Below are 22,792 nucleotides of genomic sequence, written 5' to 3' on the forward strand. Positions count from 1 at the left end.
TTCCTCAGTTTACCGTGTGACAACAACGCCAGCAAATTCAGCCCTTGTATTTGCTCAAGGGGATCAGTTTGTTATTGTCTTCAATATGCTTTCAGGGCCTTGCCATGACAAAAGCAAACATTTATCTTTTTCACTCACCACTACCAATTACATATTCATGTGACATAATAACATATCTCATGTTCCCTCTCTCCCTCTCTCTCTCTCTCTCTCTCTCTCTTTCTCTCCCTCTCTCTCCCACACACACAAATATTGTGTTAGGGCAAGTTCTGCCAGGGTGTATCTAGCACAAAGGCTTCTGTGCACTCCTCCCTGTCTCAGTGTTGCACACTATTGAGTCATGAGTCCTTGTTCTGAGGGATCGATGAAAGATGTGTGTGAGGAGCGAATTAGTCTCCCGTTTCCCCAAATCCAGCCGCCGATATAATTATACCCTCTTAATTGGTTACAAGTGATTATGTGCAGATTTAGACGATCTGCCCGCATCTGTTGTCGCAATGGGATCAATTTGTAATGGATAATACGGAGGCATTAGAAAGTGAAACTAATGAAACAAGAGTTTGGGTTCAACTTCAAATAGCACAGGGGTACATGAAGCAAAGCGAAATAAATAATCAAATGGAAAGTAAACAAAACTCCACAGAGCAGGCTCCACTGAGTAAGATGAATGGGAACTTTGTGTAAATGATGCTCTCACACTCATACACAATGGCACGGATGCACCAATAACAATTAAACATTTAAACAAGTGCTTTATTATCCCCTGCGGTAATTATAACTCCAAACAGGGCGCTTACTTGAAGGACCTCTTTAATCCCTGAACCAAGCAATTACGACAGTTTATCAGGCCGTATTCCCTGCAAAGGATACTCCATCCCACGCACCAAACCTTTATTAAATTTAATCATGTGTTTATTGTGTTACATTTATGGCATTATATTTCATACCATATTAAACTAAATACTGGCGCAGAGGGGGGGATCATTGTGGAGGTAGCGCACACCTCCTCAGTCATAACAGATTATGCTAACGTCATTACGGGCGCGTTAGCGAGCACAGCTAATTGGCTGAGTGACACAGAGGGCCACTGAAGTCAAATGAGCCCCAACTCCTCTGTGACCTGCTCTCTGATAGCACAGCTCACGCGGGAGGCCCGGGGAGAGACGGCGAGCGCTATTGGGAAGCGCTATTGAGGAGCGCTAGTGGGGAGCGCTATTGAGGAGCGCTATTGAGGAGCTGAGGAGCGCTATTGAGGAGCGCTATTGAGGAGCGCTATTGGGGAGCGCTATTGAGGAGTGCTATTGAGGAGCGCTATTGGGGAGCGCTACACGGGCGAGCGCTATTGGGTCCCAGCCAAATGGACAAGTATTGTACGGGCGCACAGACATGCTACACTATGCTAGCCAGACTGGGATCAGATATGTGATCCTTACCCTGCAGTCACACACGCTACAAGAGACAGCGACAAAACGATAAGCTGCCGTTCATTTTCAATGGGAGTAGGCTTTTGCCAGAGACAAGCGAAGCTTGCCGCTGTCGCGAGCAAGGCGGGGCTAAAATAGACAAGCAGGCTATTTTATGCAAATGTTGAGTGAAGCGACAAAGCGACTGCCAATCGGAGTGAAGGCAGCGTGACGTTCCTTGTTTGAAAGTAAAGTTGAAAATTTTATCCAAGATGGCGGAGCTAACTAATCGAAGGCAGTATTTCTGTACTAACAAGTAAGTTCAGGGTTGGTTGCCTTATATTTTGCTACTTCTAGTGAGGAATATAAACTTTAAAATCCAAAAAGCCAGGTTTTGTAACCAAAAAATATATCTGAAGGTATGTACGAGCTATCGGTCAGCCACCTAGCATGTAGCAATCGTTAGCCGTCAATCACTCGCGAATCACCTCCCCACTCAATGGCAAGTTGGTGGAGTTGTCGCTGTCTCTTGTAGCGTGTGTGACTGTAGGGTTACTGTATGTTTAGGCCTACTCTATCAAACTGCACCTCAGTTGGGACAGGCATTTCAGAACCATGACCAAAGAACCGTTCATCAAATAGAAATTCTAGAATATTCTCCCATTGTATGTTAGAATCTTGTATGAGATACTAACCAGAGCCATATACAGTAGATACATGTATCTATATGGCTCTGATAACACCTTGTGTACACACTGTGACCCATTATATATAAACCGTGTTGGTCATGCCAACATAGTAAAGCGTGCACTGTTCTCACATGAGGATATAACCGTTTATGCTGTCTTTTGATGCTGCAGGTCAAAGTTCACGAGGCTTATCCTCCAGGGAGTCAGTGCCTTAACACACACATCTCCTGCTCCACTGTAAACTGCTCCACGCCAAAACGGATCTACTGAAGTATGAAATGCCATTTTTTATAGCAGTCTTCAGAGACCCCAGGTGGAGATAAACTCACTTATATTTCCTAGAGAAGAAAGAAATGACTGTTTGTGTGTGTGTGTGTGTGTGTGTGTATGTGCGTGTATGTGTATGTGTGAGTGTGTGTGTGTGTGTGTGTGTGTGTGTGTGTGTGCGCATGTTTGTGAGAGTGTGTGTGTGTGTGTGTGTGTGTGTGTGTGTGTATGTGTGTGTGTGTGTGTGTGTGTGTGTGTGTGTGTGTGTGTGTGTGTGTGTGTGTGTGTGTGTGTGTGTGTGTGTGTGTGTGTGTGTGTGTGTGTGTGAATGCAGCTCAAACAGAGCTCCAAGGTCAGGGCTTCTTTACGGCGCTGTAAAAACAGCTGTAGGCAGAGAGTGCTAACTGTAAAATGCTGTAGGGATTTGTCAGCAGGCTCTGGGCTGTCCACGTTCCAGGAAGCGGGAGGACTCACTCTTGTGTGAGGAGGAAGTGCTCCTCTAGAATGCTGCGCAGGCCAATCAGCAAGCTACACTGCTGCCATGGCTCTGGCTCTGAGTGCGGTGGTGGTGGTGGGGGTGGTGGTGGTGGTGGTGGAGGAGATGGGGTGCTTTCGGTGGGGTGTCAGTCAGAACTGGGGGAATGACTTCTGGGATAATAACACAGCCTATCTGCCCTAGTAGCAGTGGGCAGGGAGTGCTACACGTGTTTAATGGTGGACATGTTTGTGGGATCAGAGGGAGTGAGGGTGGGGGGCTTTCAGTGTGGGTGTGGGCATTCTTACTTTTGGGAGAAGAGGACCTAGTGGCAGTGGGCAGGGAGTACTACACGTGTTTAATGGTGGACATGTGTGTGGGATCAGGGAGAGAGTTGGGGACTTACTTCTGGGAGAAGAGGTCTCGGTAGGGGCTGCCGTGTTGGAGGGCGATGCCGTAGCCCTTGCTGCTGAGGCTGTTGCCGGTGACGGTGATGCTGCAGTCGTCGTCGGTGAGGGCGGCGTACTCCACCACGGCCTTGTCCCACAGGAACGCAAACGGCCCCTTCTTGGCCTGCGGACACACGGGCGACACGGCGCCGCCGTTATTCCCACGCGCAGCGCTTATTTTCTCAGATCGATGGACGTCTTTAATGTTGCAAAGGCCATAACAGTTACGGTTATATGGTTATGGTTATACTGTATGATTTAGCAGATACTTCTATCCAGACAGACTTACAAATAAGAACAATACAATAGTTACAATGAACCATTTTTTAAATGAACAATACCAATAGAAGTGACATATTGGGACGTGCATTTGCAGCAGACGCTAAACGACACACAGCAGTGCGACTGCATCTCCAGCTCTGGCTGACCGATGGTCCTGCAGCGCCGGCGGCGCCGCTACGCTTCAACACACCCATTACATTCAATGAAAGCACAGAAAAACAGATTTTTCTCTCCAAAACTGTTGGCACATTGACAGGGCTGTGTTGGTACACAGTCGTTTAGACTGCAGTGAAGAGTTGTGGTTTGTAATAACCTTTTTGTGTCCCGTTCCATCTCTGTTTGCAGTAATTTCACATAATCTCCATGTTTATCGAAGCACTGCATAATTTGCATGACATTTTGCCAACACAAAGGTTAGGTCTCTCTCTACAAGTGGGGTGTTGATGCCCTGTTTTCCTCTCTGGGAGTTGCCATTAATCCGCCTGTTGTCAGGCAACAAACTTTGCTTCCCAGTTGTAAAAGAAAATTACAGTCTTTGAGAAGTTCCAAATGGCAGCGGCAGACTCTTATTCATCAGTAAAATGTCAACATGTGTGATGCTAATAAAAACATTTCACACATTCCACTTTTGACAAAGACATAATTGGGCTTTTTCAATAATTCAAGAATGTGTTTCAGAACAACTCATTCTCCAGACTATTCCTTATTTAAATGCTAGCATAAAAGGAGCATAAATGTGTGATTTCAGCGATTAGCATTTCTGTGTGCTGTTCAGCAAAACAACATGCTGCAGCCCATGACAAGATGCTAAAGTTTCAGGAATGGCTGAAGAGCTCTCTGGAGGTTCCTCTCTCTCTCTCTCTCTCTCTCTCTCTCTCTCTCTCTCTCTCTCTTGGGCGTCTCAGCCTTATCTATTGCAATGATACATACTGATATGGACTTAATGAATCGGCACAGCACATGACGACTAATCCTGACTTACTGAAGACACAAGTTGCAGTTAATCAAGAGGGAGAGGATTTGTGTTTCATGGGGAATGAGAATGCTTCTTAAGTTTTCATACTTTTTTTGTTGCTTTATTGCACGGGTATTTTTAGGATATGTGGATGTGTTTCTGTCAGTGTGGGTATGAGAATGGCATTGATTTCATCATGCGAGATATCTGTGAGTGTGTGTGTGTGCAAGTTTTCTTTATGAGTGCACTTGTGGGTGTGTGAGTGGCTAGGATTTCATCATGATTTGTACTGTACCTGTGAGTGTGAGTGAGTGTGTGTGAGTTTTGTTTACCGCAACTTCCCAACCTATCTTATACATTAATTTTGCAAAATGTCCTCACCAATGAACATGGTATTAATTGGTTTTGTTTCCTTTATCTTGCATAAAACACTTTCCTGCGGCTTATGCACAATGCGGCTAATACACAGGAAATTAATGTATGAGTCCATTTTTTGTGTGTGTGTGTGTGTGTGTGTGTATGTGTGTGTGTGTGTGTGTGTGTGTGTGTGTGAGAGAGACGGAGAAGTCATGTCCGTCGTTCCTGCTGACGGTCGTCCACAGCTCAACGTAGGTGTGTGTGTGTGTGTGTGTGTGTGTGTGTGTGTGTGTGTGTGTGTACCTTGCGTATGCCCTCTGAGGGGCTGGAGACGGAGAAGTCGTGGCCATCGTTCCTGCTGACGGTCCTCCACAGCTCAGCGTAGGTGCTGTCCTGCTCCAGCGGGTTGGTGCCTTTGGCCTTGAAGTAGTCGTACACGGCCGAGTCCCGCACCGTGCCGTACGCAAGGTCCACCTGCCGCGCCAGGTCCTGGAACGTGCTGTGGGGTGGACACACGCACGCACACACACACACACACACACACACACACACACACACACACACACACACATGCACGCACACACATACACACACACACACACACACACACACATGCACGCACACACATACACACATGCACGAACACACACACACACACACACACACACACACACACACACACACACACACACACACACACACACACACACACACACACACACACACACACACACACACACACACACACACACCATGAAGCAAGCGGTTAGGTTTAAGATAAGCTAATTGGGACAACTTCTACTATACTGTATGTGCACCACTAGAAAGTTCACCCCATTCCACCACATACATACAGTATGATAACAAAGAGCCTGCACTTTGTTTTCAGTGGAGCGAGCTGATAATATGGAAACAGCTGTGACAAGCTTGTATTATTATTACAGTGTATATTAAAGATACGGCACACAACCTTTATTTTGCTGCAGCCCCAAGACCCCAATTCAGTAGTATGTACCAGTAAATGTGTTTTATTCTACTGTGTGAATAGTTATGATAAAATATATCGTTTTTAATTTTAAAAGGACTCAGTTGGAGTCCTTTCTCATCACAGTCCGGTCGTCACGGTCCCGTGGTCATTTTGAAAAGCTGCGTTCCAGAGATGATTTGTTTTTCGAGATGATTGTCGTTTTTCTTTTTTGAAGAGGCAGCATCATCTACAGCTATCCCTTTTGTTACCAGTTTACAAGTGTTCTGTGACTGAATAAAGCACATCCATCCAGTCGGTTACAGTCAATCCTTCAAAACAAACCAACTCCCCAGAATTGGGTCCTAAATTGGCCAATTAGACTGCTGATTCTGTTTTCTTTTTACTTTTGTTTCTCCTCTGTTTTCCACTGAGCGCAATAAAGAAAGTGATTTGGACTCGAGGGGGGATAGGCACTCGTTCTGTGTTCTTTTGCTCTCAATGACCGTCTTCTTCTCACAGCTCCTCAATAAGTGCCAATGATGGGGAGAGAAAAATAACACAAACAGAAAGCAGACCGCAAAACAAACAAAAAAACATCCAACAGCAAAAATGGTTCGAGATGACAAGCCACAGTGCGTCAACAGAGGTGGCGTGTGATTGGTGCCACTCAAGGCAGAACAGAACACAACAGCTGATTGAAGGGTAAGAGCGCATAATAATGAAGCCTTCACAACGGCTGCTATGACAACGGCGGCGGTGAGGGGCCTGGGTGTTGTGTAGAAAAGAGCGGGTAAAGCTTCTGGACTCTTCATGTCATTAGAGTGTGTCTAGATGACCACTGCGATTATGGTGATGAGAGTGACAGGCCAGGGAACAGTCATGTCCACGGTGACATTGACCAATACAAAGACATCCATGTGATTACATCGTAAAATTAGATTTGACATGGACAGATATTTGTGCTGCCGTGCTGGTTAGATATGGAGAAAGAGCCCTATACACTAATCATGGAGACACTAATCAAGACTAGACTTGTTTTGGCCCTATTAAACATCAACTATTAGCTTCAATTCAAACCTGTTGTTTAGTCGCCATTACACAAGAGCAACACAATGGTCACAGGATATTATGTGCTGGTGAGAAAAGCTTGCACATGGATTGTTCTAATTCAGTCGTTGGTCTTTTAATCGTGTAATCAATCAGCGTCAGATATGAGAAATTAATCAGTGACGACCAACCGCTGAGATGAAACGCTCCATATTTCAAAATAACTCTCTGGTGTGTAATCACAGTTGATACTCTCTGGCAGATCAATACAAGTGAATCTTTCGCAAACTGGTTAACGTTTGGATAAATAGTCACTTAAGGAAAACAGAGACAAAGTTAATCAAATTAGCTCTGGCGAAGGAATGCAAGCCCAGATGGAGACTTGAGATGAAAATTAGTCATAAGGCGTAGACATATTTATTGTCACTGTGGAGAAGAAACACCACACACCTTTGGAACACTCGGTATATAACACAACAAACAACACACACCTTTGGAACACAACCGGATGACACAACAAACACCACACACCTTTAGAACACTCAGTTTACAGTATGACACAACAAACACCACTGGGACACTGCCGGATGACACAACAAACACCACACACCTTTAGAACACTCAGTTTATGACACAACAAACACCACACACCTTTGGGACACCTGACAGACCTGGCAGATTAAAACTTGGTGATTATGGTTCTACTTCTGATCACAAACTAAAGTCATTCATCTACTGTACAAATCTTTCTGGCCACACATAGTACTGTCTTTGATATCATCTTGAAGCATCTTCCTGACCTGATCAGATGTTATAACATGACCATGCCCATAGGATATAAGACAGTGTTTTCAAGGCATGACTGTGTGTGTTATTTCCTGACTACATCAGGTAACAGGACAGTGAGATTGAGGAGGGGGAGGAAATGGGGAGAGCGTTGTGTTTCTGAATAGATTATGATCCACGCCAAACCTGCTTGGACTGGTATAACGAGATGAGCTTAGACAGCGGCCGTGTCCAAAAGTCAAGGGCGCACGCTGGATACTACCCTTTTTTCCAGTAGCGTCTCAGTTAGCTTGCTCCTCAGTATGCTTCATTTGGACATCACAAACTAGTTGGCGTCACCTGACTCGGGGAGGGGGGTGTGTTGCTTGACGATTTGCATGACGTGTGGAGCTTGACCTGCCCTGCGCAATGGATTATGGGATATCTGAGGCCAAAATATATGCATCGATGCACGCTTGGAAATCACGCCAAATGAAGTACCCATATAGTGAGAGCGCTTGACTTTCGGACAGTCCATTGTGACGTAACTTCCGGAAAATGCACGCTGCCCAGCGTGTGTACTTATGATTCAGACACAGCCAGCGTTAGCAGTAGTCTATACGCCGTCCAACTCCAAATGCTGTTTTGTTTTTGATTGAACACTTGGCTAACTAATTAAATCCCTCTTCACACAGCAGCGTGAGCAAGGGCCATCACACAGATAGATAGATAGATAGATAGACACTTTATTGATCCCCAAGGGGAAATTCAACACAGTGTTCACATTGCTCAAAATACATACTTTCTTTAAATGACCAGCAGCTATAATAACTTCATGCATTTCAGTCCCATTCATGCTCCAGGAAATAAGCAAATAAATGAACACAAGCAGGGATGCCGGCTACTCCTTCAAAGACTGGGAGTCATTTAAATGCAATAAATAATTCAGTTTCATTAAGTTCTGACATGTTCCCACCGACCGAGACATCCAGAGACGAGTCGGAATCCTCCAAAATTACTCCAACAACCACACTGTTGTGCGCCGCACAGCCCAGCCCAGCCCAGCGCAGCGCAGGGCCACATTGGGGATGTCAGCACCTTAAAATAAAGATGAGGGCCGCAGCGCTCGGATCCTATAATCCCGAGATCAAGCAGCGCGCGAGCGAGACAGAGGAGCCAAAGAGGGGAATATAATTGTGACTTTGATGCGCCGGCTTTGAAGTGGTAAACTCACTCTGTTTGATTTAATCCCTCGTCTCGCCTCGCCTCTTGTCTCTCACTCTCTCCGCACGCCAACAATGTTTGTTCCCACCATAACTCCTGCTTGGAGGGCTTGCTTTTTACTGATGCTTAATCATTAATTAAGGACACACACACACACACACACACACACACGTGCACGCACGCACACACACATACACTCCCCATCCTGTAGCGCTTTTGTCAAAAGCATTACAAATCCCTCAAACACATGTCAGTGGAATACAGCATATTCACATTAAGTTGAATAAATTAAATGTGTTTATAACGGTGACAATAAATGTCAGTCACATTACAACACGACAACGCGATTCCACAACTTTGTGGGATTTCATTTAGATAAGTGCTTGAGAGATATTAAATATTAATACAAATTCAAAGGTTACATTTACATGTCTTGAAGGAACTGCTTGGTAATTGTTGAATCATCTCGAAATGTTTACTGACTGACATTTGTTTAATACAGTACTAATCACTCTAAACTCTTTGTGCTTGTGGCTGCCTGTCTGTTCAGCTGGCAGGGGCTTTTGTTAATGTGCATACCTAATTTATAGTGACACGGGGACTGAAATCGCTGTAATCATTTGTAAAGAATTGAGTCAATATTACAAATAACACACACTCTGCTATTGTCTAAGTGCCTGAAACGTATTGTTAGGCCGTGGAATTAGAGACTAATGCCAAGTCTGCTCAACAATGTAAACAAAGAAAAAACACTTAATGAAGAGAGGATGTTGTGAAAAACGCAGATAACAGCTGTTAAGCTTGCCATTAATACTGTAGGGATTTCCAATGGAAGAGAAATTTGTTTGCATAGTAACAGTATAGCATTAATCACATGTTGCTATGACAGTCCTATGTTTCATGGCTCCCTTCTTTATACACTATGCAAACACTTGGTTCCAAGGACTGAATTAGTCCTTGATGATTTAATGGAGACGTAATATGTTGTGACAGCAGAAAGAACAATAAATGTCATTAAAAGTCATGTAATTACTATATTGCAAATGTCATATCACTCATTATGTAAGGGGCATGTTTATTCAGTACATATCTCATATATTGAGCTTTGTGGTGTTTATGTTGTTTTATGTCTCTGTCCAATGGGCTGTTTTACTGTATGTGCCTCTGTACCAGGGTCATGGCCTCCAGTGACAAGTTGTGTTTGCTGTAACTAATCGTTTGTTTTAGTTTCACTCATGACACGGCCTGCCAGTTCTCAATCTATACGAGGCCAATTCCATGAAAAGTTACACTTTTTTTTGTCACATCCATAACACCAATAAATTGTGATGGTATGTTATGAGGTGAATGATTACATGAAATTTGAGCAATTGCTATTATTGAATGAAGAATGTACATGAGAAAAATGCACAAACGAAAATAATGTTTCACATCATACCAAAGTAATCATTCACATCATACAAATACCACGGCATGTCACTGGCATTATGGACGTGACAAAAAGGAATTGCCCAGGACTAATCATTCCCACTTTGGAGAGAGCGGTTTGCACGACCACTGCACAACACTCCAGGGCATTTGGTTGTGCGCAATTATCATTGAAACGGAGGAAGCAGCATTAACATTTATATGCTGTATATTTGATTCACCTTATATTTGAATATTTTACCACTATCTGGTTGTGCAGATATATTGAATTTCTAGCACTATACAATTACAATAATTTACATACAATTTACATACACATATTTTGCATTTTTTCCTGGCACACCTATATTCACTTGCACAAGCATGTCAAAACTGCATAAATCACAGAGAGAGAAAGGATGCTTTGTACCAGATCAGGCTACAATGTAATTTCCCTCTGGAACCTGTGTACACCCAGTATCATACTCATCCCAATAGTGAACAAACAGCCCAGATTTGGGACAGTAAACTGTCTCTCCTATTAACTTTATAATTGATTGCCGTTCTGGGCCTGTTCTGGCAGACCAGGCTAAATGTTGAAAAACAGCATAAATCAATTGAGCTTTAATTATCATCACCTCTCCGCTCACTGGTGTCTGTCTGCTCATGTGATTATCCACATTAAAATGCAGACGTGTCATTTTTGGAGAGTCAATGATATAAAAACAATTAACAAGCAGCAGTTCCCGATGCACCGCTAAAGTGCTGTGTGATATGGGCGTCTACAGTGGGCACAGGATGCTACCGCTAAAATGCTGTGTGATATGGGCGTCTACAGTGGGCACAGGATGCTACCGCTAAAGTGCTGTGTGATATGGGCGTCTACAGTGGGCACAGGATGCTACCGCTAAAGTGCTGTGTGATATGGGCGTCTACAGTGGGCACAGGATGCTACCGCTAAAGTGCTGTATGATATGGGCGTCTACAGTGGGCACAGGATGCTACCGCTAAAGTGCTGTGTGATATGGGCGTCTACAGTGGGCACAGGATGCTACCGCTAAAGTGCTGTGTGATATGGGCATATACAGTGGGCACAGGATGCTACCGCTAAAGTGCTGTATGGGCGTTTACAGTGGGCATAGCTAGGATGCTACCGCTAAAGTGCTGTGTGATATGGGCATATACAGTGGGCATAGCTAGGATGCTACAGCTTAAGTGCTGTATGGGCGTTTACAGTGGGCATAGCTAGGATGCTACAGCTTAAGTGCTGTATGGGCGTTTACAGTGGGCATAGCTAGGATGCTACAGCTTAAGTGCTGTATGGGCGTTTACAGTGGGCATAGCTAGGATGCTACCGCTAAAGTGCTGTGTGATATGGGCATATACAGTGGGCATAGCTAGGATGCTACCGCTAAAGTGCTGTGTGATATGGGCATATACAGTGGGCATAGCTAGGATGCTAAAGCTAAAGTGCTGTGTGATATGGGCGTCTACAGTGGGCACAGGATGCTACCGCTAAAGTGCTGTGTGATATGGGCATATACAGTGGGCATAGCTAGGATGCTACAGCTTAAGTGCTGTGTGATATGGGCATATACAGTGGGCATAGCTAGGATGCTACCGCTAAAGTGCTGTGTGATATGGGCATATACAGTGGGCATAGCTAGGATGCTACAGCTTAAGTGCTGTGTGATATGGGCATATACAGTGGGCATAGCTAGGATGCTACAGCTTAAGTGCTGTATGGGCGTTTACAGTGGGCATAGCTAGGATGCTACAGCTTAAGTGCTGTATGGGCGTCTACAGTAGGCATAGCTAGGATGCTACAGCTTAAGTGCTGTATGGGCGTTTACAGTGGGCATAGCTAGGATGCTACAGCTTAAGTGCTGTATGGACGTTTACAGTGGGCATAGCTAGGATGCTACAGCTTAAGTGCTGTATGGACGTTTACAGTGGGCATAGCTAGGATGCTACAGCTTAAGTGCTGTATGGGCGTCTACAGTGGGCACAGGATGCTACCGCTAAAGTGCTGTGTGATATGGGCGTTTACAGTGGGCATAGCTAGGATGCTACAGCTAAAGTGCTGTGTGATATGGGCGTCTACAGTGGGCATAGCTAGGATGCTACAGCTAAAGTGCTGTGTGATATGGGCGTTTACAGTGGGCATAGCTAGGATGCTACAGCTAAAGTGCTGTGTGATATGGGCGTCTACAGTGGGCATAGCTAGGATGCTACAGCTAAAGTGCTGTGTGATATGGGCGTCTACAGTGGGCATAGCTAGGATGCTACAGCTAAAGTGCTGTGTGATATGGGCGTTTACAGTGGGCATAGCTAGGATGCTACAGCTAAAGTGCTGTGTGATATGGGCGTCTACAGTGGGCACAGCTAGGATGCTGCAGCGGGCGTGTTCAGACGAGGAGGTGTTTTTTCCGGTTGCAGGTGGATGTTTTACATTATATTCCTATGATACAGAGAGGTTTTCTTAAAAAAGGTCCTGGGCGCCGCCACCGGCGTTTTTTTCCACCTACCCTGGGTGGTTTTCAAGTTGAGAAATTTCTACTCTCCAAGAAAGTACACCCCGCGTCAAGTGATTTTTGGACAGCTGACCAAGGACGAGAGTTTGCGTCATAGTGAAACTTTATTGAAAGTTCTTTTAAAAAAAAAAAAAAAAAAATGGCGACCAAAACAAAGAAAAAAGATGCCAGCCGAACAACTAGTTGCTCTTGTGAGTGAACACGTAGAGCTATACGACATGACCAACAAGTTATACCACGACATTTACCATAAGGAGACCATCTGGAGGTCGATTGGTGGGATTCTGGGCCATAATTGTAAGAATTAATTTTCAGTTTTCATCCGTTCACCTGGCAAGCTAAGCTAACCAGTAGCAATGAACGTAACGGTACTTGTGCTCTAGAACGGCAGTTGTCATGGGAATTCAAATTAACGTTCTGTGCTGTTTTGGGGGAATAAAAAAACCCTGTCGGCTTTCTATCTTTAAAAAAACCACCCAGGTCAAGTGTTTTCTGAAAATAAAAACCTCCTAGTGTGAACACCTCCTAGTGCTGTATGGCCGTTTACAGTGGGCACAGGATGCAACAACATTGTGAATGGCTTTTAAAAGCTGTTATCACTTTGATGTTCTTGGTAACCTGCATCTCACTTTCCCAGAACAACACATCTGACCTTCCCCTCAACTCCATTATCATCTTCTCCACCAAACAAACAAAAACAAACACACACACACCTACAGTATAGCAATGCAAAGAATGGCCTAGGGGGACACACAACAGACCGAGTGTCCTGGTGTGTGTGTGTGTGTGAGTGTGTGTGTGTGTGTGTGTGTGTGTGTGTGTGTGTGTGTGTGTGTGTGTGTGTGTGTGTGTGTGTGTGTGTGTGTGTGTGTGTGTGTGTGCTTATGTATGTGTGTGTGTGTGTGTGTGTGTGTGTGTGTGTGTGTTTGTGTGTGTGCTTATGTATGTGTGTGTGCTTATGTATGTGTGTGTGTGTGTGTGTGTGTGTGTGTGTGTGTGTGTGTTTGTGTGTGTGTGTGTGTGTGTGTGTGTGTGTGTGTGTGTGTGTGTGTGTGATGTCCTACCAGATGCTGTTGTCCATGTGTGATACGGTGTGTGTGTGTGTGTGTGTGTGCGTGTGTGTGTGTGTGTGTGTGTGTGTGTGTGCGATGTCCTACCGGATGCTGTTGTCCATGCGCGAGACGGTGAGGTAGGCGGCCAGGTTGGCGGTGTAGGAGGAGCAGACGATGAGCGTGAAGAGCCACCAGCTGCCCATCACTATACGCAGCGCCACAGAGCCCACCACGGAGTCTCCACCTATGGAGAGAGAGAGAGAGAAAGAGAGGGAGAGGGAGGGAGGGGTAGAGGGAGAGAGAGAGAGGTGACTTCCTTCACCTTCACATACATATGAAAAAAGCATAGTACATCAGTCCTGGCCAACATAAGCAGTACATCAGTGCCCATCCCTATACGCAGAGCCACAGAGCCCACCACTGAGTCTCCACCTATGAAGAGGAGGGGGGGGGGGGGGGGGGCAGAGAGAGTCAGAGAGAAAGGATGAAAGAGGAAGGGCAAAGAGAGAGAGAGGGAGGAATAGAGGGAGAGAGAGAGAGAGAGAGAGAGAGAGAGAGAGAGAGAGACAGAGAGAGAGAGAGAGACAGAGAGAGAGAGGGATGGTGGGGTAGAGGGAGAGAGAGAGGTGATTTTCTTCACATTCATATGAAATAAGCATAGTACATCAGTCCAACATAACACATCAGTCCTGGCCAACATAAGCAGTACATCAGTGCTGCAGAACATACAGTACACTACAGACACAGATAAGTCCCATCTCATGCATCTAGAGGCCCCTTCAGGACAGGCCTTGGTCAGTTTGGTCAGTTGCTCTGCTCAGCTTGAGATAAAAGAGCATACAGTACGACTGGCCCAAAGATTGTATAGTTACTAAGATGAATCATAAAGGGTTTTTTTCAATGGAATGAAATGGTACCACTTCCACCTTCTAAAGGGGCGTGATCGGTGACAAAGTATAATCTGTGTAGAACGGTGTAGAAGCAGCAGAAGCAGTGTGCCGTTGAGGCGGCCTGCGCTATTAGCGGAGACAGCGACAGATCGCTAACAAAGTTATTTTTCTATGTATTTATCTCGCTGGAAAATACGATTTCAATGTGGGAATGTTAGAAAGACGTGTGCCTTGTAGAATATGGATTTGTTACTTGCATTGCTGAATGTAGGGCTAAGGGAATGGTCATAATCCGAGATCATGTTTATTTCTCCCATAGAAATACGTTGACACCGGACCTCCCGATTGCCTCCTAAAGAGGAGTGGCAGTTGCGAACCCTACATCACAACGAAACCAGAATTTACCCTAATATGAATCGTCTCACTTTATAAACCGTCTCTGACTGGAGCAGCCCACCACAGCACCCTGACCTTTAACCCCTGACCTCTGACCCTGCCACGACTTGTGAGGCTGGAGAGTGTGTACAAAGATCGTATAGTTACTAAGATGAATCATAAAGGTTTTTTTCAATGGAATGAAATGGCACCACTTCCGCCTCCTAAAGGGGCGTGATCAGTGACGAGATAATCGGTTTAGAACGGTGTAGAATCAGCAGAAGCAGGTGCCGTTGATAACAGGTTTATTTCCACCATAGAAATACCTCCGTTTGCCTCCTAAATGGGAGTGGCAGTTGCGTCACAATGAAACCAGAATTTACCCTCATATGAATCGTCTCGCTTTATAAACCGTCTCTGGTGTGTAAGAGAGGGGTTAGATGAGGGTCAAAGCGGAGGAAGGATCTGTGGTGTAAGCCCTGGAGGGAGTCTCAGCTGGCATGGACCAGAGGATGAGAGAGGAAGAGAGGAGGAGAGGAGGAGAGGAGGAGAGGTGGATAGGAAGAGAGGAGGAAAGGAAGAGGAGGAGAGGAGGAGAGGAGGAGAGAAAGAGGAAGAGAGGAGGAGAGGAGAAACATTAGCAAGGCAGATGCAGCTGACTGGAATACTCGTACATTGAGCTTTTAGAGATGCAGCTTTTAGACGTGTCTGGAGGGAGAGAGAGGGAGATAGGAGATGCTTTGCATTCAAGTACACAAAGAAATGGCCATCTAACACTGTGGCCCTCTCATCTTGTCATCAAACAGTGGGCAGTGGGCAGGGAGATGGCTTTGGGCTTTGGGCAGTGGGCAGTGCAGGAGCAGAGGGGCCTGTGAACAGCTGTTGACCGGTCACTCATGAGAGCAGAGCGGCTGATTTCACTTCAGTGTAACAGGGACACACAACACACACGCAACAGCATGAGGAGATGAGAGACACCAGATGGCAATTTGTTTGAAGATCTTAGTTTGGTGTCCAAACAGAATGATTTTGATGAATGAAAACAGACATACTGATCTTAATAAAACAAATATGCTCTTTAAGCTTTTGATCAAGTACTGGACTCTGTTATTGCACCCTGGTGGTGCACATACTGTACTGTCTTGTTATTCTATTCTTCTTATCCCGTCACCCCCTGTAGACTTGCTAATGCTAATCATTAAAGCCCACTAACCTTGATGCTACGTAGGCAAAACAGTCAATACCACTCTCTCTCTCTCTCTCTCTCTCTCTCTCTCTCACACACACACCTCAAAGACATATCACACACACACTCACTCACTCACTCACGCACGCACGCACGCACGCACGAACGCACGCACGCACGCACGCACACACGCACACACACACACACATACACACACACACACATACACACACACACACAGGGGCTGTAAAAGCATTAGCATAAGGGGCTCATTAGCCTGGAGTGTTCAGAGGAGCTAGTGGGCAAGGCCTCCTCACATGTGCCACCTCGCCCAGTCACCCAGCATGCCAACAGGGTTAGGTGGCACCGCGCCAGGGTTAAGTGGCAGAGCGCCAGGCGCTGAGAGATGCGTCTCTCTCTTGTTGGCAGAGCGGCTTGTGTTGGGGGTGTGGGGAATAGTCGAGGTGCTCGCGTCTTTTATTTCCATTTTTTCACGTTTTTTCCTGGGCTCACACCCAACTCAGTGGCAGGAGAAGACTGAGCGTCTGAACGTCTGAACGTTTGAACGTCTTCCCTCAAAGCCACCTCTGTGGTGGTAGCAATAAACACACTTCAGGTGTAGCCAGCGTGTCACATCACGCATGTTCACAGGTGCGAGGCGTGTGTCAAAAGAGACATGTGTTACAGCAAAAGAGGCTGATTTTAAAAGGAGTGTGTTAAAAGAGACATGTGTTAAAAGCAGGGTTCGTACACCTTTTTCATGGCCAAATTCAAGCACTTTTTAAGGACTTTCAAGATGAGTTTTCCAGTACCGAAATCAAGCGTGAACAAATCCAAAGCCCTGTTGTTTGAGGTCACTGTACGACAAAGATCCAGAAAATTTGATACAACCTAAGCCGAATACAGAACCAGCAGCTATCATTAGGTTAACTGAATGGGACATTGAAAATGAGTGTGCCCCATTTCATTAGTGTTTGCTGCTGCTCTATTTGGTCTATGTCATATAAAGTTTCCTTGTTCTTTTTCTTACTGACAGCACTCGATGGTGTTGAACAGCATGGATTGATTCATACCATATTTCAGGAGTGTGATTGGCAAAGGACAAAAAAAGAGAAAAATATACCCAACACCCCCAGGAGAATTTCTTTAAAAATAACCCCTTAAATGATGACATCAGATGACTTTTATGAGAACTATTGATAAACTGTGATACATATATTTCAAACATTATAACATACTACAATATAGTCTATATATATGTATATATATATAAAGTCTATAACTCATTTATAGCAAAGTAGCCTAGGCCTACTCAAAACCAGATATGGCTGAAATATGTAGGCTATCATGATCATTTTGCCAACAATGATGTAGAACCATGAACTTTCTCAGTTCATAACATGTTTTATTTTAACTTAAACTAACATAAAGTTATAATTTTGACTACATTTAGGCCAACTTGATAACATATAGCCTGCCCCTGTACAATATAGTGAACCATAGGCCTATTGATATTGATGCTGTTTGAAGAGGTTGCTTGATTATATTTAAGTTCCAAAGAAAATCAAATTGCACCACTCCCTCTCCTTCCAAAGTAACATGTACTACACCTCTCTGTTTATTGGCTACATCACTAGTTGTTCAAGTGCACACACTAAATGGAGAGCTATAGGATTACAATTCAGACTGTGCCTTTAAATAGGCGACTTTTTTCATCTATCAGAACAATGCTACAGTAGGCCATTTCCACTAAAAAATCATCTCAATATTATGTGCAAGACTGATGTTTACCAAGAATGCCAACCTGTTAATTTCTTAGCATAAAGTACATACGTTTTCTCATAGTGAGATGACTATCCTGAAATATGTTTTGAATGACATGGGGCGGCTGGAAAAACGCGTTCACCTCCGTGACAAGGTGTTACCTAAACAATTTAGTTGACCTAAGGTAAGGCTTTGTGGCTAAAACGATGAAAACCAGTAGGCTAGTCTGTCACAGCTAACTTCAAGCACAGTAGCCTAGACTAGTTTACAAGCGCAGAAATGAAAAGTCAATATCGCCATCACGAGATTGCTGTCATTAGCGCAAAATCCAGACACGTCAAACTGGACGTGAATGCGTGGCAAAGCCAACAACTTCATAAATGATGTCTTTTAAATAAATAATTTGAGCTTTACCGTTTCATGGCTTCTGCTAAGAAATAAATTGTTCACCACACACATCGAACTTGCATCAAACATTCATCAACACATGTCTGCTTTCACTTTCAATGAAATCCACTAGAGAACGGACAAGGCTTGCGGAGTGAATGAAAGAAGCACCAAACCCGTCGTCATTGTCAGCGGCCTATTATACAGCAAATTAATTTTATTTTCCTTCATTTAATAATTGGTCTATTGAGTCAGACTGCCGAGAAATATGTAGGCCTAGCACTTTCAAGCATTAACAAGCATTTTACCCCAAATCCAAGCATTTTTCAAACCTTGAAAACACCACATTAAAATCCAAGCATTTTCATGGATTTCAAGCACCCGTACGAACCCTGTAAAAGAGACATGTGCTAAAAGAGTAGTGTGTTAAAAGAGGAGTGTGTTAAAAGACTCGCTGACTGCTCTTCTTCTCCCTTAAGTGTCGTTGTGCTGTTTGACATGTAAATGGAATCACTGCCCTTTCTAAATGTCATGTCACAGCTATGTGAGCGTAGAGAGGCGTTCAGTTCTACATGGGAATCTCATATGAACAGGATCTGCACTAACATGTCTGTGTTCATAGCTCAGGATCTTCCACAAACAAGCAGAATTACTCATATGCGTTACGCATAGTCATGCTAGACAGAGATTCAATAAATATGGATTTCTACATGGAGAGATTACAGTAAAGACTGAATGGCCAGGTAGGCAGAGAGACAGATCAAAGAACATACTAGAGTAGATGCTGTATATCCACGCACCCACTAACACAACTAGAGTAGATGCTGTATATCCACGCACCCACTAACACAACTAGATGCTGTATATCCCCGCACCCACTAACACAACTAGAGTAGATGCTGTATATCCACGCACCCACTAACACAACTAGAGTAGATGCTGTATATCCACGCACCCACTAACACAACTAGAGTAGATGCTGTATATCCACGCACCCATTACAGTGTGTCATCTGATATTGCTGCCCATACACACACACACACACACACACACAAGACAATCAGACTAATCCCATCTGGAGTTCACCCGTGGGGAAATAAGACAACTGTTGCCCTATACACACAGAGGGCAATCAGACTATTGTCATCTGCAGTTCACCAGTGGGGCAATAAGCTACCAACTACTGCCCTTACACACACACAACAATCAGACTATTCTCATCTGGAGTTCACCAGTGGGGCAATAAGCTACCAACTGTTGCCCTTACACACACACACACAACAATCAGACTATTCTCATCTGCAGTTCACCAGTGGGGCAGTAAGCCAACAATTGCCCCTACACACACATGGCAATCAGACTATTCTCATCTGCAGTTCACCAGTGGGGCAATAAGCTACCAACTGTTGCCCCTACACACACAACAATCAGATTATTCTCATCTGGAGTTCACCAGTGGGGCAATAAGCTACCAACTGCTGCCATACACACACGACAATCAGACTATCCTCATCTGGAGTTCACCAGTGGGGCAATAAGCTACCGACTGCTGCCCCTACACACACAGGGCAATCAGACTATTCTCATCTGGAGTTCACCAGTGGGGCAATAAGCTACCAACTAGTGTCTCTCTCTGATCCACCTCTTCCTCTAGACCTCCTCCTCTAACACACCTAACACATTTAAAGTGCACTTCTCATGCACTTCCTTCTACTACTGTGGCCTTTGACGGCTCTTTTGGCTGCTCCTTAAGCGAGAGCAGTTTCCTCCTCCAGCTGCTTTGTAGCGTTTGTAGAAGTATTTATTGTGACTAAACGGCCTTCTTTTGGATGGAGCCTGAATACAAATTCAGTTGCTTCATTTGTAAGTCACTTACAAAAAAAAAAGAGCCAGCTAAATAAAGAAATGCACAAGTACAGTAGAACAACTGCTCTGCCTCCATAAGACATGTGGGTAGCTTGCTGTACGAGCGCCCCGTAGACCACCCCTATAGATAGAACACATATAGACCACCCCTATAGATAGAACACATAGACCACCCCTATAGATAGAACACATGTGGGTACCGTACCTTGCTGTACGAAGGCCCCGTAGACCACCCCTATAGATAGAACACATGTGGGTCCCGTACCTTGCTGTACAAAGGCCCCATTGACCACCCATATAGATAGAACACATAGACCACCCCTATAGATAGAACACATGTGGGTACCGTACCTTGCTTTACGAACGCCCCGTAGATCACCCCTATAGATAGAACACATAGACCACCCCTATAGATAGAACACATGTGGGTACCGTACCTTGCTGTACGAAGGCCCCGTAGACCACCCCTATAGATAGAACACATGTGGGTACCGTACCTTGCTGTACGAAGGCCCCGTAGACCACCCCTATAGATAGAACACATAGACCACCCCTATAGATAGAACACATGTGGGTACCGTACCTTGCTGTACGAAGGCCCCGTAGACCACCCCTATAGATAGAACACATAGACCACCCCTATAGATAGAACACATGTGGGTACCGTACCTTGCTGTACGAAGGCCCCGTAGACGACCCCTATAGATAGAACACATAGACCACCCCTATAGATAGAACACATGTGGGTACCGTACCTTGCTGTACGAAGGCCCCGTAGACCACCCCTATAGATAGAACACATAGACCACCCCTATAGATAGAACACATGTGGGTACCGTACCTTGCTGTACGAAGGCCCCGTAGACGACCCAGATGGCGCTGTGCAGGGAGCTGGAGACGGTGGACACCTGCTGGTGGGGGGGCGGCGGCGGGTTCTGGTTCCGGAGGGACTGTATGCGGGCCAGCAGGAAGATGAGCACGCCCACCACAGGAATGGCGGCGGCGATGCAGGCCCACACGGCCAGGTCAAAGGGCGCGAAGAGCGAGAAGATGTTGATCTTCTCCTCGGGCTTGCGCAGCAGGATGCCCACCGAGTAGTCCATGTAGCGCTTGCTGAAGTCCACCACGTTCTCCCGCTCCGGCGTGATGGTGATGGCCGACACCGCTAGGTCCGCCCGCTGGAGAAGTACGGCAACACAAAAGGGTCACACAGAGTAAAACAGGCCATCACCATCACGCCGTGTACGGCAACACAAAAGGGTCACACATAAAACAGGATTTATGTATTGATTCCCACACACACACACACACACACACACAGTTGAGCAAGGCACCTAACCCCTCACTGCTCCCAAACACTGCTGTAGCAAGGCAGCTCACTGCTCCGGGTTAGTGTGTGTTTCATTTCACTGTGTGCTATGTGTTTTCACTTATTCACGGATGGGATAAATGCAGGGACCAAAAACCTTCTGTATGGAAGTAAACCTGTTTACATTTACATGTTTTACATAACAACATCAAGGTGTGCTCGACAACCAGCAATAATACACAGACGTCATACAGTATGACTCTACTACATGACTAAATGTAGTGCTGATGCCCTGTCCTGTGTAAAGCCTATGTGGTGTTGGAGGGGACCTGCAGGCTGTGCTGTTGGTGGGGTCACTACTGTCTGAGTTGGTCAGCTTCCAGCTCTAGCGTCCTGTGTGATAGGACTGGGCTGGTGGGAGCTGTAAAGCTGCAGCTGTCTGGTCCCTGATAACCTATCTGTGGCCGTGCTCCCTCACACCATTTGTCCCAGGGCTGAAAAAGTGTGTGTGGCGCCCTCCACAATTTGTTGCCATGGTAAATCGCTGCTGTCCAGGGCTCTGATGTGTTGGTTGGTGTCCAAGTGTGTGTGTGTGTGTGTGTGTGTGGGTCAGGGACAAATGGAGCTTGGGTCAAACTGGTCAGGCCATCACCAAGGTCGATAACAATGTCTCGGTGTCAACCCTGCTTGTTTCTTTTGTTATTTAGGTTTTTTTCTTTGTTTTTCTTTTTTCTAATATTATTACGAAGGTTAGTTGCGTGTATTTATTTAGAAAACTTGGTCCTATTTCATTTCTGTAATAATTAGATCAGTTTGTTGCATGCTGGATATGTGTTGAGTTACAGTAGCATACTCATCTCATTAGCTTTTTACAAGTATTTGTGAATGAGTAAGTGCAGGTTCCTTGCCTTGTTTTTAAGTTCCCCAATCATTTGTGAATGTGTAAGAGCAGGTTCCTTGCCCTGTTAATAAGTTCCCTAATCATTATTGAATGTGTAAGTGCAGGTTCCTTGCCTTGATTTTAAGTTCCCTAATCATTATTGAATGTGTAAGTGCAGGTTCCTTGCCTTGTTAATAAGTTCCCCAATCATTTGTGAATGTGTAAGTGCAGGTTCCTTGCCTTGTTAATAAGTTCCCCAATC

At 45.1% G+C, this 22,792-nt stretch overlaps 1 protein-coding gene across 1 annotated transcript in view; it reads right to left on the minus strand.

Annotated features, from left to right (window-relative positions):
* Nucleotides 1–22,792, minus strand: part of grid1b (glutamate receptor, ionotropic, delta 1b) — a 434,612-nt gene that overhangs the window by 11,018 nt on the left and 400,802 nt on the right. The window contains exons 11-14 of the mRNA XM_062532571.1: nucleotides 21,183–21,519; nucleotides 13,979–14,117; nucleotides 5,181–5,376; nucleotides 3,241–3,407 (exon numbers count right to left, since the gene is read on the minus strand). Coding sequence (XP_062388555.1) covers nucleotides 3,241–3,407; nucleotides 5,181–5,376; nucleotides 13,979–14,117; nucleotides 21,183–21,519 — 839 coding nt within the window. The remainder of the gene's footprint in view (nucleotides 1–3,240; nucleotides 3,408–5,180; nucleotides 5,377–13,978; nucleotides 14,118–21,182; nucleotides 21,520–22,792) is intronic.

Source organism: Sardina pilchardus, chromosome 3 (genome assembly GCF_963854185.1).
Source record: "Sardina pilchardus chromosome 3, fSarPil1.1, whole genome shotgun sequence".
Classification (NCBI taxonomy): domain Eukaryota; kingdom Metazoa; phylum Chordata; class Actinopteri; order Clupeiformes; family Clupeidae; genus Sardina; species Sardina pilchardus.